Source organism: Spinacia oleracea, chromosome 2 (assembly GCF_020520425.1).
Source record: "Spinacia oleracea cultivar Varoflay chromosome 2, BTI_SOV_V1, whole genome shotgun sequence".
Classification (NCBI taxonomy): domain Eukaryota; kingdom Viridiplantae; phylum Streptophyta; class Magnoliopsida; order Caryophyllales; family Amaranthaceae; genus Spinacia; species Spinacia oleracea.
Genome location: NC_079488.1, coordinates 108470971 through 108488965, shown reverse-complemented (window position 1 = coordinate 108488965; position 17995 = coordinate 108470971). Strand labels below are relative to the sequence as shown.

Below are 17995 nucleotides of genomic sequence, written 5' to 3'. Positions count from 1 at the left end.
TGATCTGTACATGATATGTACAAATCGTTTTTAATCTGTACATATTGGTTCTGTAAGGATCGTACATGATTTGTAAGGATTGGTTCTGATCTATACAAGATCTTAGATCTGGACATCATCTGGACATGCTCTGGACATATCAATTTTGATATCGATATTATGTGATCATACCGGTTTTGGTATGGATATATAATGGTTCTGATTTGTAAAATCAGTTCTGATATTGATATGGACTTGATCTGATCATATCGTTCCTGATCTGGACTTAATAGTTTTATTTAGACATGATGAATTTGAATGTTTTGTTAATGTTTTTTATGCCTCAAATAATAGATATTGTACGACGACATTTTTTTTTTATTAAACAATAATAGTAATAATAACTAATAAGTCACGGTAAACATACATGACGTACATATAACTATACAAGAGTAGATGCACCAATAATTAAATAACACATTATTGCTGCCTTATTTGACTTTAAACTTCATACATTGGCATATAATAGTTAAATCAACAAGAGCAAATCCTTGGTTCCCTTCACATTTCTGCAGCCTCACCATCACCATCACCATCACCATCACCATCACCATCACCATTATTATTATTGACTTTAAAAACATTCATCAACACCTTGTAAAACGGAGATGCTAGGCTGCTGCTGCTGCTTTTGCCTTCGTATTTAAGAAGCCCCATGCATGGAGTAATATCACTGACTTTCGACACTTTCCAAGGATTACTTTGATCATATGTTAAATCTAGCTCTGGCTTGATCTCCCCTTTCTTAGAGCTCTTAATTGCTTTTGTAATCTTCTGCCAACTCTTTTCCAATTCAATCGTTCTCGGGTCGGGCCTATTTTCAAATGAATCGAATTGATCCAAAATCAAGTCCTCGATATACTTGAATCGTGTTGCCTCTGCTATCGTTTGGACGACAATAAGCATAAATTGAGCTTCGTCCTTAATATCAGCGGGCTTAAGCGGGCTTCCGTATACTTTTTTGATAAACTTGTTCAATTGCGGAATTCCCAACCCCAATTTCGTTCTATCCCCACCCTTCTTCTCCATATCAGCATACGGACTTTTGTAGTTCAATTTCATACGATTAACACCTACAGGCACCTCTGGAAACAGATTCTTCATTGCATATGCAGATGCATCAGGAAATAAATGTGCTCTTAAAACCTCTTTATTATTAACTATAATTTTGTCAAGATAACCTTGCACATATAAATTGAATTTATCTTCTTTACTGATACCTATTGTGATTGTCTTTCCGTCTGATGACTTGAGATCAATCAATAGTAATTTGGGCTTTTTTGGAGCTTCTGCTGCCATTACTGGTAGGTTGCTATCGCCATAGTTGAGTTTCGGATCCTTGACATTATCACGAATGTCGGTTAACAGTTTGGAGTAGGTAGTCTTAGTAGCACTCCCAACATCCAAACTTAGATCTGATGCTGCGATAATTGGTTCAACTAGTATCACCAATATTGATAACGCTACCACGATGAAAGCCTTCACTGCTTTCCCTTCCATTTCTACCGTTTCGGACTTGTTTCACCTGTCAAAATAATATACACGTTTTTTTTTAACTTATATACTTCATCCGTCCCTTAATACTCACACCGCATTTTTTTCGGGCTGATTTTTAATACTTGCACCGCTTATATAAATGGAATTTTTTTACCAATATTATATTATTTCTCACACTTCTTACTAACCCATCTACACCCCTATAAAAAAAAAAATCATTTCAAAATTCACACCCCCACTCCCCACTCTCCACACTTACACATTTCCCACTAACTATATTAAAAAAATACCACACTATCTACTAACACCCATTATATTAATAAGTCAATTTAAGCGTCTTAAACTCCACACCGGTCAAACTGGTGCAAGTATTAAGGGACTGGGGGAGTATTCATATACGGCAACTTTTGTGTAAGACTGCCTTACCGAAAAGACCACTTTCATTGATTAACTAATTAGTTTCATTGTTTAACTAATTAGTTTCTGTGTGTAACTAACTAGTTCCATTGTTTAACTAATATGTTCTAGTGATTAACTAATTACTTTCAGTGCATAACTAATTGATTTCATTTTTTTGAGGGAAACTAATTGATTTCATTAACTTATATGACACCAAAACGGTCTTTTAGGTAAGACCTCCTTATATAAAAGTTTGTAATTCATATATACCAACCACCTCCGTTTTTCTGAGTCTGTGATCTATCCTTTTCAAATCATATACTACCTCCGTTTTAAAATGATCTTTACCTTTACGTTTTAGTCAATGCACAACTTTGACCACCAATATGTTATTATAAAAACTTATAAAAAAAATTAATATTTTGAAATATATATTAAAATAAAGCCAACAATATAGTATATTACTATATATACTAACATTTATTTTCATATATTATAAATAAGGGTCAAAGTGAATTATATAAATAGTGCAAAAGGTCAAAACGGTGTGAGCATTCCGGGACGGAGGGAGTACTTCGTACTATTTTTAGACATGAAAAAATACTATCTTAACCCTCGTATATATCCTATAACATTTACCATTTTCACCCACTTCTATTACTTTTTTCTTTTTTTTTTGCTTACACCCACCCATCTTTTTACACAATCTTCCACTTTTGTCTTAATATTTGTACAAATAATAACAGTAAAGATGACATTATGAAACGAAGGTAATACGGTACTAGAAAAACCATTAAAGTACACATAAGCACCTCAACCGCTATTTAAACAAAGAAAAATAACCATATAATTGATTGCATAGAGTAACAATTTCAACCCATCGATCATCAATAGCTTAGAAAAATTAAATGACCCTAAAAAACATATGACATTTCATGCGTATCAACAAGATTGAAGGCGGCTTACCAAAAAAAAAACTGCTATGATTTTATAACCGGATGAGCGAGTTATACACGTGGATGAGTGAGAGAACGTTATACGTACATGTCGTACTGAAGAAACAATGTGTTACTATCTTCTTTAAATAGAGAAATCAAGGAAGGAAATAATGCAGAGACGTTTTAGTTTAAAATTATTATACTATAAAAAAAATGTGATTAGTTAGTAGTTGTGATGTTGTTGTCTACAATAATTTAAATATTTTTGTAAACCATTATCATAAAATTATAAAGAAACTTTGTCCACTAGCTGGTTTGAGTGATCAGTCTGACCACATGTTTTTAAGGTTAGAAAATGTGATTAGTTGAAGCTACAATGTTGTTGTTCCAATAATAGTACTTATCTTTTATATACTGAACTTAGAATTATGAAAACGAAAATACATAAATTAGATTAGGACGAGTTAATCTCTGTCTTTAGGATAATATTAGCCCCCTTTATATTGCTGATGGGATTCAAAGCAAATTTACCCTCAGGATTCCCTAATTAAACAAACGGATTACAGCAAGATCATTCATTCTCATGAACATGGGTTCATACTAGTAGCTTTTGATGAAACATATAGCTAACGAATCAATGAAGCAAATCAATTTGATCTATTTCAGTAAATTAGGGTTTATGACCAATTTTCAAGGAAATAGGGGAATTTGAGCGTGAAATTGACCTAATTTTAACAAAAATTGAGCAATTTTCGAAAATAAATTTTCAAGCTTACCAATTCAGCAGCGAATGAGTTGAGCGAACGAGGATTTAGGGGGAAGAAAGATCAAGCCTGAATAATTTTTGAGCTGGGAGTGGATAATCTACAATGAATTTGGGAGAAAATTAATAAGGGATTTTAGGGTTTATCATTTTGCATATGCTCGAAGAAGACGATCCAGTTAAGTCGTCATCTTATTTGTATTAAGGAGGGCGAAATGTCTCAACTCGCCCTCTTTGGCTGGAATGAATAGGACGACACACTTTTGCCCAATTTGATTAGTTCTACGAAGGCAAAATTAAATTCGCCTTCTTTGTGCAATTATGTCTGCCCTTTTTTATCTCTTATTTTGTAGTGCACATTGGGTGAAGGACATGTTTCCTTCACGGGAAACGGCCTAGATAGCCCCCCTTGGATCCGCGATTGGTAACAATGTCATGGTGGAGCGCCTCCGCCTGCAGATTGAACCAACATGTGGGCGCCAGGAGAGAGAAAACAGAAGGAGAGGAGGAGGTGGGGTAGTCGCTTTGTTTTTTAAATGCACGCACACGCATCACATGCACCCAATACTAGTTACTCCCTCTGAATCTAAGTGTTTTTCCCATTTTACTTTGGCGCATTTGCCAATGTGTATTTTACATGGTTAATATCTCTAACTAAGTGTTATTAAAAATTAAATTTTTTTTATATTGTTAAAGTACTCATTGAGACGAATCAAACAAGACCCTACATGACTATGTTTTTTCTTATATATTGAACGTAATTCATAAGATTCTCTTCCATTGTGAATACTGTCAAAAAGTGAAATAGGAAAAACAATTAGATTCGGAGTATTATTTAAGTGAATTCTTGATGCATGCAAAAATATCAAGTCCCTTGTTTAATTAAGGAGTAGTTAGAGTAAACATTAATTGATAATCCTAATTAATTAACGATTAATCTGTATCTAAATTAAAGCATCGATGTGTTAATTCTTACGAATTTTATGTCCGACACTCCACTTAATTTGGTACATTAACCGAATGGATAAAACTGAAACATATGTACAATGGTCATTATGGTCACAAATCGATTCCCCTTCCCTCTTTGTTGAAAATTATGTACAATGGTCCAATAAATCATGGCTCCGCCACTGACAATGGTCATTATGGTCACAAATCGATTGGCGGACTCATTCCCACTAAAAATTAACAATAATCGAAATGACTTAAAAGTTGAAAATATTTTGTTTCAAGCATTAACACATGTGATTGATAAAATTTGAAGTTCTAATACTTAATTCTATTTAGTTGTAATAATTGAACCAATCAACCTTGTTATGTTCTTACTAGGAGTAATAATTAAACCAATCAACTTGGCCGCTGGCCGATTAGGTTCAAATATTTAATCTAGGGCTTTTTCTGGATTTGTTTGATTCCACCGATAACAATTTTGTTTTGCTAAACTAATTTTAACGTAACGTATTCGGTGGCGTGGATCTGGAGAAGAGCTCGTAAGGGCGACTTCTCATTATATAATATTTGAGATCAATGTGTCGTGGTCTAGTTGTCAAGATTAAGATTGATAGTCTGTGTACAATTGTCGAGAAACGCACTCTGGCCCACAAAATATCACATGTGACCGAATTAAAAAGTGGACCTCACACGTGAGGGGGAGTGTTGAAGAAAGCCTTTCCAAAGAACACATGTGAGTGTCCCACATTGAGAAAAGATGAGAGAGTTAATCACTTAATAAGGCTAAGGGGCTACTCCCCTTATTGCCATATGGTTTTAAGGTGGAACCTCCTACGGTCTTGTTAAGTGGACCCTCTCTCTGGGTGACGGGTGCGGTCCAGGCCCGTATTTAACATGGTATCAGAGCCGGGCCCACAACTTGGACCTTGGACCGTTAATATTCTGGGCCAAATTAAAATGGCACGTGTGAGGGGGAGTGTTGAAGAAAGCCTTCCCAAAGAACACTCACGGTGCGGCCCAGGCCCGTATTTAACAACAACGGACTCATATTTGAATAATCCGTCTTTATTGTATTATACTTTTAGCTCATTCGCATCAAAGAAAAATAACATACTTTTGAGCAGTTTGATATGCACTTTAAAAGCTCTTGAATATTAAATGCAGTCACTTGTAAATCTACTCGTCCGTTTTAAAGATTTGCGCTTTCTTTTCTTGATATTTTCCGATTGCGTCACGACTTTGTAGCAGCCATGAAACGAGTTGTGTTGTTGAGAAATACTTGGAATACCTAGTCAAAAAATGTTTCTTGTAGAAAAATATTATGAGCAAGATTAATTAGCAAACTTGAAAAACAAGGCTTGGTAAAACAGGAAACAATATTTTATTTTGCAAAAAAGATCGATTAAAACTTAGTGGAGCGCTAAAAGTCGCCTCATATTACTCAAAACTGCCCTACTATTTTCCCTTATTTTCCATTAGTACCCTTAATTAATCTTACTTTCCAATTCTCCCCCACCACCTCCGGCCACCACCATCATGTCGCCGGCGACAAAATGGCCGATCTTCACAAGAGTTCTTTTTTTTTGGTCCGAAAATTTTTGTGAAACTTATGCACCTATAGCTTGTACCATGGTACAAGCTTATGAATTTTAAGCTTGTATCATTGTACAGATTTATGAGTTTTTAGTTTCGACTATGGTATTCACTTATGCAATTTAAGCTTGTGCCATGAAAGGAGCTTGAAATTCATAAGCCCAATGAGCTAAAAATTCATACGTAAAATTAATATTTTCTTTTGTGTAAATAATTTCCATAAAATTTGCTACCAGATATTTTGATAAATATTCTAATAGTTCCTTAATATAACATTAGCAGTATTAATATTTTACACAAATTTTAAGTACAATAAACTACCTAGTCTTTGTGTCTTCCCTTTTCTGGAGATTACAACTCAGAAACTTTAGTTGTTCCGCTCTGGTACGTAGTTGTTCCTCATTTAGTACAAAGTAACTCAAAACTAGGAACTTTACCATTCTTTGCTTAATATAGGAATCGTCCGATTGTAATAGTTGTTCCTCTTATTTGTATTAGCTTTTGATGTTCTAGCTTTGCCACTTCCAACTCAGGAATTCCAGCAGCAATCCTTAGTTCCTCACAAGAACTTGAGCACTTAACTGTGAACATAAACCAACAACATTAGGAAGTTTGTTTCGAGTCATCAACCAAAACTTAGGGTCAACAATTACACCTTAGTAATAAGCAAATTAAATAAACATACATTCCATATACACAAGATGCACCAATAATAAGTGCTCCTTTTGTATTGTGAATATTTGGGTGGTCAGTTTTTGGGTGTGTCCCTTTTGTAACAAACTTTCTTATGGACTAGAGTCCTAAATTAATAATATTGTCTCTGTTTTATGTCAAAAAAAAAGATGCACCAATAATACATTATTGCTGCCTTATTTGAGTTTGAACTTGATACATTGGCAATTTGGCATATAATTAACATATAGTTAAATCAGCAAGAGCAAATCTTGGTTGGCTTCACAAATCACAATTCTGCAGTCTCACCATTGCCATTATTGACTTTAAAAACATTCATCAACACCTTGTAAAACTTTGATGTTATGCTGCTGCTGCTGCCTTCGTACTTTAGAAGCCCCATTACCGGAACAACTTGATCAACTTTCGACACTTTCCAAGGCTTACCCTTATCATCCACTAAAACCAGCTCTGGTTTGATCACCCCTTTGATAGAGCTCTTAATTCCTTTAGTAATTTTCTGCCAACTTTTTTCCAATTCAATCGTTTTAGGGTCCGGGTTATAAAATGTACTGAACTTCTGCAGAATCATCCCTTCAATATACTTAAATCGTGTTGCTTCTGCTAGCATTTGGATAACAAGAAGCATAAGCTGAGCTTCAGTCTTAACATCAAGCGGTTTTCCGTAAACTTTGTTGATCAACTTGTTTAATGGTTGAACACCCAATCCAAGTTTGCTTCTATCACCAGCTTTCTTCTCAATATCACCATATGAACTTTTGTATTTCATTTCGATACGATTAGCAGCAACTTTTGCCTCTGGAAACAGAGTCTTTTTGGCATCTGAAAGTGCATCAGGAAAGAAATGTGCTCTGAAATCTTTTCCGTTATTAAATTTGTCAAGATAGCCTTGCACATATAAATCAGTCTTACTGAAAGCTACAGTGATTGTTCCACCATCTGAAGCCTTGAGATCAACTAAAAGATACTTGGGTGTTTTTGAAGGAGCTGCCATTACTGGTATGTTGGTATTTCCATACTTAAGTTTCGGATCCTGCAAATTATTACGCATGTCGGTTAACACTTTCGAGTAGGTTGCCGTTGTAGCACTTGCTACATTCAAACTTAGATCTGATGCTGCCAAACTTGGATCAAGTATCACCATTATTGACAACGCTACCACCACAAAAGCCTCAACTATTTTGCCTTCCATTTCTACCGTTTTTAACTACCTGTCAAAAATAATATACACCAATTTTTTATTACAATTCATACGTAGTATATATATTAGGCCCTGTCCTGACATTTTATATTTTGGACAAATTGTTTTTACTATCTAAAAAAATTAAAAATTTATTTTTACCACCTAAAAAATTAAAACTTGTATTTTACCACCTAAAAAAATATTAAAATTTGTTTTTTACCACCTAAAAGCAAAAAAAATTAGGTGAAACACTTATGTATGATTATCTAATTCAATTTCTCTCCACTTTTTTACACTTCCTATGTGATTTTCTTTAACTCTTTCACCCCTTCTATTTACTTCCATTAAAATTTGTCAAATTTATGAATTAATGGTGGTAAAAAATTATGTAAATTCATGGAATATAAGGAAGTTGGGGAAGAGAATAAAGTTAAATACTTGAAATCGTGGAAGAATAAAACATATAAGAAGTATTATCGTTGTTGTTGCCCCCTACGTAATATTTCAATATATTTTTCTATCTTTCGGGTGGTAAAATACAAGTTTTAGTTTTTTAGGTGGTAAAAAATAATTTTTCGATTTTTTCAGGTGGTAAAAAAGAATTTATCCTTGTATTTTTATGTAAAAAGGTAGGTTATTTAGAAAAGTAAATAAAGTAAGAGAAAATGAGTGAAAAGTTGTAAATGTTGTGGGAGATATATATGAGGGGTAAGATAGTAAATTTTCATGTGTGAAAATAGAATAAAACACAATATAAAGAACATTATGACACAGAGTAAAATGAAAAGAAAAAAAAGTAAAGATAATACCAAACGGATGTAATATTGTACTAGAAAAGAAATTTTGTGGAACATTACCTTTAAGTTTGGTGATTTTGTGAATTGATACATTTTTAAATCTTTTTTAAATTTAACTAGCTACCTTATATGTTCGGCTTGGTTGACTAACACTACCATTTGATGTTTTCCGTTAATGTTTTCCGTTGTGTATTTCATCTATTCTTTTAAATAACTCTGTTCATTTGCCATATTAAATAACTGTTGTAGTGTGGTCCAAAGACGGAAACATTATCGACAACCGTTAAATAGTAGTGTTAGTCAAACAAACCAAACTTATAAAGTATTAAAATATAATTTCCTTTAAAAAGATATCAATTTACAAAACAACCAAATTTAAAGGTATTATTTCACAAAATTTCCTACTAGAAAACGATGAGAGTAACTAAAACATAAGCAGTTCGACAACTATTTAAACAAATAAAGATAACTATGTAATTAATTGCATAAAGTGCTACATTTCATGCATAAAAAAGAAGAGGGCTTACCAAAAGAAAAACTGCGATGATTTTGAAGCGAGTTATAGGCTTATAGACGTGGATGACTCAGAGAATGTTGTACGTGAAGAAACAATGCCGCGTTACCATCTTCTTTAAATAGAGAAATTTAGGGCAGGAAATAATGCAGAGACGTTTTAGTTTTATATAATATAATATTATTAAAAAATGTGATTAATTAGTAGAAGCTGGAATATTGTTGTCTACAATAATTGAAGTATTTGTCAACTGTTATCATATTTTTAAAGAAACTTTGTCTAGTGGGCGAGTGATCAGTCTGACCAACATGTTTTTAAGGTTAGAAAATGTGATTAGTTGAAGCTACAATGTTTTTGTTCCAATAATTGAAATATTCATCACACATTATATAATTATAAGGTGACAGTATGATCAAAAATGAAAAATTTAAGGTTAGAAGATGACTTGAGCTTTCATGAATTGATCGATAAGTATGACACATCTATTATCTCAAGTTGTCCAATAACTATTTCTTGCTCCAATGATAAGTTAATTGTTAATTAATTTTTATTGAATTCATACTCCAATGATAAGTTAATTGTTAATGAGAAATTAAAATAATGATTTTTAAAAAAAAAAATACAATAGGTCATAATGGTAGACTTGAAGGGATAAATTATAAAGACGCAAAAATTTGCAGTACTAGGCGCCTTTATTGCACGCGCTACTTCTCCCCTCACGTCACTTTCACGCACACAATTTTAGAGTATGTTAAATTCTTGGTTGATTCTGCCAAGCAAATAAGCTTAACATCGAATTCTCTTATCTAAGTGAATTAACAATATTTGCAACAACGGTTCAGCTAATTGCTTTATATTTTTAATATTTGCGAGCAAGACCCTATCAGCGACCATTGGAGTTGCTAAGAGGCTAAGAGTATTAAAAAGGACTCAAACCAGTTCATTTGTTTTTACTCTAAAGTCAAAACAGTAGCTAGTTTGAAAAATACAATAAAAAATATTTGGTAAATAGAATTTGAAAGCTACTTTGGTAAAAAGATCACAATGTTGTGAAAATAATAACGGGAGTCAAAATGAGGGAAGGGATCGAATTGAAGTCTCCCCTGGACACGTTATTAGCAACGGCAACTTTTGTGTAAGACCGTCTTACCGAAAAGACCACTTTGATTTCTTAACTAATTCGTACAATTGCTTAACTAATTAGTTTAAGTGCTTAACTAAATTAGTTTCAGTGCTTAACTAATTGCTTCTCGTGCTTAACTAATTAATTTGAGTGCTTAACTTATACTACGTATGACACTAAGGCGGTCTTTTGTATAAGACCGCCTTATATAAAAGTTTGTATATAAACAAACTCGTGATTAGTTATTTTCTCATTTTGATTTGCGGGACCATCCATATTACAATATGTCGTCTTAGCGTCCCTTAAGGAGCTCAAATTCTCACCTGAAATCATTTGTATGCCTGAGCATTTGTCCACTTATTCTCCGTTTAAAGTATTTGGTTTTGATTGGCGTGACCATCCATATTTCAATATGCATGCCGTCTTAGCTTGGCCTAATAATAGGAGATAGAGGTGAAGTTGGGACAACCAAACACAAGGAAGCACCTCCGGCAACCTGATGATCTTGGTTAACAAGTAAAGCGAAGGAAGACAAATAGTAACCGGAACTAGTTGGAAATAACTTGTGAGTAAATCACAAGTGACATGAGCCACCAAAGATGACTCCATTAGGCATTAGCATGTTATGAATCCCCAAGATTTGTGAAGCATAGTATAGATAATAGTTTTTGAAAGCGTTGAGAAAAATACACTTCGCTAACCTAAATTGAAAATTAAGAACGGTTAATCTCAAAAACCAATTAACAATCGAGGCCCATAACCACCTACTCGCACATCCACCAACACCTGCTTTCCCCGTTAATCTTCCTAAACAACTACGTCCAAGATCACACCTTCTTTCAACACCAGAAGATTTTTCGGGAAATAGAGGACACTACAGTTATTTTCCTCCTAACACCTATCGACTAATTCCAATAGTACAAAAAACTAGGTAAAAATTACAAGTTACCTTACTCGATTTTTTGTTACTTTTACGTAGTTTTTAAGAAGTTACAAATCTAGTAATTTAGAAGAACGAAAAGGAGTTCAAGGTATGAATAAATCAATCGCAGGTACTAAATGTAGTACAACTAAAAGTTACAAAAATTCAAGGCATGCATATTTTTCATTGATCAATCTAACACCATTACAAGACTACATAATACAGACAAGTAATACACCATCATAAGTTCATAACTCCATAAGCTCACCCAAGAACAACAAAATCACAAAACTCTTAATTACTTATTTAATCTTGATGTCTAAACTACACTGCATCTTCAAGAAATGGATAATCAGTATAGCCAACAACACGATCACAAGTATATAACTCTCGACACTGATTAAGAGGAGCGTTAAGCTCAAATCTTCTAGGCAAATCCGGGTTTGCTAAGAAGAGCCGGCCATAAGCTACAAGATCACAGTTTCCCTCGGCCACAACCCTATTTCCACCTTCTCTGTCATAACCACCAACAACGATGAAAATACCATTGAAAGCCTTCTTCATGGAGTTTAGACTATGAGGGCATTCTTTTTCTTCTCCAAAAATTCCCATCCTAGGTTCCAATACAAGGCAATAGAGAATTCCGTAGCTACTGAGTGATTTGGCCATATAGAGGCCTAGAGCCTCTGGATTCGAGTCCCCTGCTTCCATAAAATCGGTAAAGGGGGAGATATTAAACCCAACTCTATCTTCCCCAATCTCCTTTGCAATTGCCTCAACTACTTCTAGAGCAAATCTGCAACGGTTCTCAAAAGATCCACCATAGTTGTCTGTTCGATCATTAACTTGGTCTTTCATGAACTGGTCGATTAGGTAGCCATTAGCTCCATGGATTTCAACACCATCAAAGCCTGGACATCAAGTTTAGGTTTAATCTCAACAATTTTGGGTAATCATGGGGTAGAAGCAAACGAGTATATAATTCAAATCATTTAGAAGTGCTTATTAACTAATTAAGACTCCGTGAAAAAACTTACCAGCTTCTATGGCATTCCTTGCAGCAAGTCTGAAATCATTTACAATTAAAGGTATCTCGTCCTCTCTTAGCCGCCTTGGGGTTGAATACTGTGAAGGATCAGAGTTATTTCCCCAAACTTGAGGTTTCAGAGGCTTATCAGTGCACGAGATTGGAGCTTGTTGGTTTGGCTGGAAATCTATTGCAATATGAAATTTTGGTTACTCTTAGCACAGTCCAAAAACTAAGAAAGAGGAAAAAAAATTACTCAGTCCAAAAACTAAGAAAGATGAAAAAAATTTACTAGTCTACGAGAACAACATAAAACACAGTTTATTTGCTATCCAGCCAGAAAGAAAGAAAATTTGATATTCCCCGTCTCCCAAAAGAATTTTGCCTGCTTGTTTTTCGTAGTTTACAGAAACAAAGTCGTATTTACAAAGCAAGAAAATTATCTATGAATTTCTAATTTTCTTTCGGGAAAGAAAAAAAACAACTCCATATGTAGGGAAACCATACAACTAGATATCCTGTAAAGCTACTAATTTTAATCTAAACTTTAAGTATCAGTTTCAATCAAATATGCCAAAAGGCCCCAAATCTATGATGATTATGCAGCTTTAGATAATCAGGAGTCATTACGAGCAAAAGGTTGAAGTTGATTACCTTGATTAGAAACCCGTCCAACATGCCACAGTTGGCAGAAAATACACCACCTTTAGCATGCACAGCATCAACAATAGGTTTCCAGGCTTCAACTTGTTCTTTCGTCCATATACCAGGTGTGTCTGGATACCTGCACAGTCAAACCAATTTAAGTTCGCAGGAGAATTTCTTGTTGATGACAGGGTCGTCTGTCAGTGTTCAAAGTGACCCACAGCACAAAGTCTTCTAATAGCACAGAGTTATCTGCGGTCTAACACAAAATCGGTGCCTCTAACATACCCTTGAGCAGTTTCAGAAACTCCAGTTGCTTCAGCTATGAGCAAACCTCCATTTGTAGCACGCTGAGAGTAATATAAAATTGCATGTGGTTGAGGTATATTTCCGTAAGACCTCGACCTCATCATTGGTGCTAAAACAATCCTGGAGTTAAGGCAGAATATTACGTATGACTTAAGTACGATCAAGATAACTTCAAAAAATTGAACTTAAAACATAATAGTAGCAATATTTTGAACTTCTTTCAGATTCACATGTCCTGTTTACAAGAACTCAGACCAAATCATTAACCCCAACAATAAATATATAAAAGAGAAGATGAAATAAAAATGATAGCTAGTTGATAAATTTCACCTGTGAGAAAGATGGAACTTGCCCATTTGGTAAGGAGCCAAGAGAGGGATGGTTGTCGAATCTGCAGACATTTTCTGAAACCAAAATTTTCAATGAAACCTTCAATCTGATTAGCTTTCAAATTCTTTATACTACTAAAAAGCCTCTGCAAATTAAAGAAGAAATGAAGTTGCAGGAAGCTCACCATATTTGACCACCATGACAAGAATAGGTCAATTAGATCATGACATTTGAGTAAAAATGGGTGAGTGAGGCCTACAACAGTTATATTTATGACCGCCTAGTCAATTTTTTGACTGATTGAGAACCTTCAAGCCAATTTATGTTGTTTTGACTTGGAAACGGCCAAATGAACTGCATTCTTCAATCTGACTTCAAACTTCTGTTTCAGTGTTACACTCAACTCTCATAAAAGTCGAACTGTAACCGGACCTCAAGTGTATTTGTTTTTCCTACGACTTGTTCCAATATGCTATAAACTGCCAATAAGTTCATCTGTGTCTATCTTCCTCTAGTTCTGATGAGTAGAGATCTAGATGAAAGAAAAATATGAACACTTTTGTCAAATGATTAACTACAGTACAACAATTAACTACCTGATCTCTTATTGTCAGCCACTTAGAGGTGGACGCTCTGACCATCTCAATAGGTAGGCTGTAGCGATCTGTAAATCAAATCACCCATGCAAAATTACATTTTAGCTGTACGGAAGTTCTAATACGGGCAGTGACGTTAGCCGATTTGACAAGTGATCAAGTAGTTCGCAATAAACCAAACTCGATCCGAGCATGAGCTTGTCGGTCTCCAAAACTATTACAGAGATGGACATTATCTTTAACAAATGTTTCAAGTTTACTCCCAAAAACCTAGTTACAGAGATGTAACGAAAGCTGCCATTATGACCGAATAACGTTAACTTTTAAGCAAGACTGCAAGACCATACACAATTAAAAAAAATGCACAAGTCACAGGACCGCAAAATCTCACACCAGTGTTGGATGAATTTTCACTATAACACAGAAAATTTCTACAACAGAAATCACTCCAAGGTATTCAAAGGGCTCCCATAATGTATTCACCAAATGGCTGGTATATATCATGATTTTGCTCCAATATAGCATCAAGCTAAGCATTGCAAATAACTAAATAGAATGGAAAAGAGAGAAAAATCAACTAAGAGCATCCGTCCAATTAACAGGTGTCTCGATTTTGAACAATTTGCATCTAGTTTCAGTCAGTGGATATATGTTTTAATACAGCATCTGTAGACTTCTTCGCAAAGTACTTCTGTCTAAGCTGTACATAAGGATAACCCATGAAGGACAGAAAATGTGCTGGCTTTGAAAAGGACAGTATTTCATACCACACTTGATTGTTATCATCCAACTCTACCGAAAAGCGTTCTTCCCCAGCCTGCTTGATCAAATGTCAAAAACATCGGTAAAATAGGGTACTTTAGAACCTTTAATGTATGTCTCATATAAGCTTTTTTGGCGAGATTCAATTCTATGCATATTAAGCGCAGAAAAAAACAGGTTTATGTAACAACATTGAATGCGCCATCAAAATTCTGAAATGACAAAGTCCACAGACAAATATTCTGCAATATTTAGACCTTGTTATGGCAAACAAACCCAATGTGATATATATTTTTCATTAGAATAATCTGTAAAACAAGACAAAAGAGGAAACTGTGCAAATGACAAAGTAATCATATTCCCATAAAAAGTATGTTATTTCGGTATTTCCCTTTAATACGATAATGGATCAAGTTAGTAGTTCTACAGCAACAAGAATAATAGCATGTCAGGGACTCTAGACATACTTGTCTCACAACATGCCATTTCTTTTGTTACATGGGAGGCTGGTGTGAGTGCGTTGAGGATGGAAGTTATTAATAGTACAAACTTCAATCAGAAAAGGTTATAGAAGTGCAGCTGAGAAGGGAAGGATACTGAATACTGACCAATAGATGAGCTTGAAGGGTGCCACTACCGAAGCTGAAAGAGGCTTTCGTTTTCCCAGATCTCTTGCTTTCATTCACATACACCACCTGAAGGGGCATCATCAACCATGGCAGGAACTCCTTGACACAAACACAAAATTTTACCCCACTTTTGATTGGAGTAGTAGATTCAACGAACGTCCAATTCATTTGGAAATGCCTGTGTACATATGATGATCAAAGAGCACGGAAATTAATAGCTGATGATAAGGGTTTTTCTTCACATCTTCTAAATTTTGAGAGATATAGATGACACTACCTCCAATTCTGAAGTGCATTCTTTCCTTTCTCATATATCTCTTGACCAGAACCAATTTGAACACGAGCATGATTAAGTAAAAAACCCTCTTCTGATAACTGTTTGTCTTTCTGAAGAGAAGACACTGGTCTAGCAGTAGCTCCTTTATATTTACTATCATAGTTGAAAGAACCAGCCCTGAAAAGAACACAGAAGAAACAAAAAGAAATCCCCTTACGAACAGAAGAAAGAGAACAAATTTATAACGGCATAAAAAACAGGACTGAAAACAATGATTTACTTCTCTAAGCAAGCTTTTTGATCTTTCAGGGATGGGCGATTCCAACCTAGGAAAACCATTTCCTGCCAAAAGCATTTGAGATACCTTAGATTTAGGAATCAAGCTTAAACTTTGATGAGAAGTAAAAAATTGTACGCAAAATATAAATTAAGACGAGTGTATACAAGGTGATAAAAGTCACCCCAAATCAAATAGATATCACGTTATCACCCATCACTTAGTCTCCCCGTCTAATAAGTGATCTAACCACATAAGTTAACTACACTTCATCTCTAAACCATCAACAAAGAACACTTGCTAATTTATCAACGTAACCCAAACAAGCGAACAACGATACATAAACATACTCTTATACTGCTATAACCGTATTGTTACAGGAACCACATTTACATCATAAAAAGTAAACACAAATGTGTCATTGAGTTTAATCAATTCTCTTCAAAATGACACTGAGTTACTGATTCTGTTTCCCTTTTCCATTTCCACCATTATTGTTTACAATAATATTATAAAAACACTATCAAATACTACAAAAAAATCAAGGGAAAGCATAAAGAAAATTCAACCCAGTTCTCATTGTGGCAATATATCAAACAGTTGGTGTGCAACGCCCCACATTTTAAATCTTTTCAACAACCCACCACCTCAAAAAAATTGAAACTTTATTATTCAAACAACGACCAAATTACATTTATTATTGAGCAACATTATCATAATTATAGAGAATTGATGGGAAATTTAGTGCGATGATCAGAAGAATTATGCAATTAGATTAAACGAAAGACGGAAAACCAGAAAAATTAAACGATGGAAACTAAAGGAATTTAGAAAAGACGAACCTAAGTTAAGTTACAACAGTGGTGAGTGGTCTGTGGAAGTCGTGATTTCAGAGAAGAGAAGCCATCAGATTTCTTTCTTGAGGTTAGACGACACTACGACAGTAAACAACGACGTAAGTCGCCCAATATAATACTTTTTTAATATAGCTAGGGTGTATGTGTTAACTTTTCAAGGGTAGGGTGTATGGGACCACAAAATAACATGTGAATAGAGTACTGTATTTGATACTCCCTCCGTCCCATAATATAGTGCCTGTTTTCCTAAAATGGTGTCCCTAAATGATGTGCCTATTTCTATTTTAAACCATTAATTTTTACTTTGAAAATTGTACTTTTTGACTTTTACTCAACCCATGTGCTTGATTTTTGTCCTTTTTAGGCCTATTTATTATGTACACACCTTTAATCTATAATTTATCTCTCCATTTTTGCCAACTAACATGTACTTTATCTTGAAAGTACAAATCATTATTGTTTTTATTATCAATGTTATCCTTAACCTTAATAACCGTGATTTTGGTCAAACGGGCACTATATTATGGGACGGAGGGAGTATAATTTTAATAAAAGTTTATCATTTATAGAAACGGTGCAAGGAATCCGGGACGGCTTTGTAAGAAAAATGGTGCAAGTATTTCGGGACGGATGGAGTACGAAATACGAAGTATTTTTCTAGTACAAACAAAGTTAAGTTCAGTACCAATAAAATGAATGACTCGTATCGGTATTACTTAGTAAGTTACCAGTGTAACAGTGTTTTGATACGTCAATACTAAATTAATGAATATCAATAAGAGTAACTTACATCCATTATGGACATATGTCACTTTTGACATAAACTTGCTCGTAAACAATCAACATAACTACATAAGTAACTAAATAACAGTAT

The 17995-nt window shown here is 34.4% G+C and overlaps 3 protein-coding genes and 1 pseudogene across 3 annotated transcripts; all 4 read right to left on the bottom strand.

Annotated features, from left to right (window-relative positions):
* Positions 1-384: 384 nt before the first annotated feature.
* LOC110781973 (dioicin-2) lies at positions 385-3033 on the bottom strand. Its single transcript, XM_021986017.2, has 2 exons — positions 2902-3033; positions 385-1564 (listed from the first exon to the last, which is right to left on the bottom strand). The coding sequence occupies exon 2, from the start codon at positions 1537-1539 to the stop codon at positions 541-543; it is 999 nt and encodes a 332-aa protein (XP_021841709.2). The 5' UTR covers positions 1540-1564; positions 2902-3033; the 3' UTR covers positions 385-540.
* A 3368-nt stretch (positions 3034-6401) lies between these two features.
* Positions 6402-9517, bottom strand: LOC110781974 (ribosome-inactivating protein PD-L3/PD-L4-like). Its single transcript, XM_021986018.2, has 3 exons — positions 9381-9517; positions 7162-8084; positions 6402-6761 (listed from the first exon to the last, which is right to left on the bottom strand). The coding sequence occupies exons 2-3, from the start codon at positions 8063-8065 to the stop codon at positions 6628-6630; spliced, it is 1038 nt and encodes a 345-aa protein (XP_021841710.1). The 5' UTR covers positions 8066-8084; positions 9381-9517; the 3' UTR covers positions 6402-6627.
* A 2050-nt stretch (positions 9518-11567) lies between these two features.
* On the bottom strand, positions 11568-14552 carry LOC110782145 (putative 12-oxophytodienoate reductase 11; annotated as a pseudogene).
* A 243-nt stretch (positions 14553-14795) lies between these two features.
* LOC110782146 (UPF0548 protein At2g17695) lies at positions 14796-17259 on the bottom strand. Its single transcript, XM_021986250.2, has 5 exons — positions 17107-17259; positions 16268-16329; positions 15988-16164; positions 15690-15888; positions 14796-15136 (listed from the first exon to the last, which is right to left on the bottom strand). The coding sequence occupies exons 2-5, from the start codon at positions 16324-16326 to the stop codon at positions 14954-14956; spliced, it is 618 nt and encodes a 205-aa protein (XP_021841942.1). The 5' UTR covers positions 16327-16329; positions 17107-17259; the 3' UTR covers positions 14796-14953.
* Positions 17260-17995: the final 736 nt, after the last annotated feature.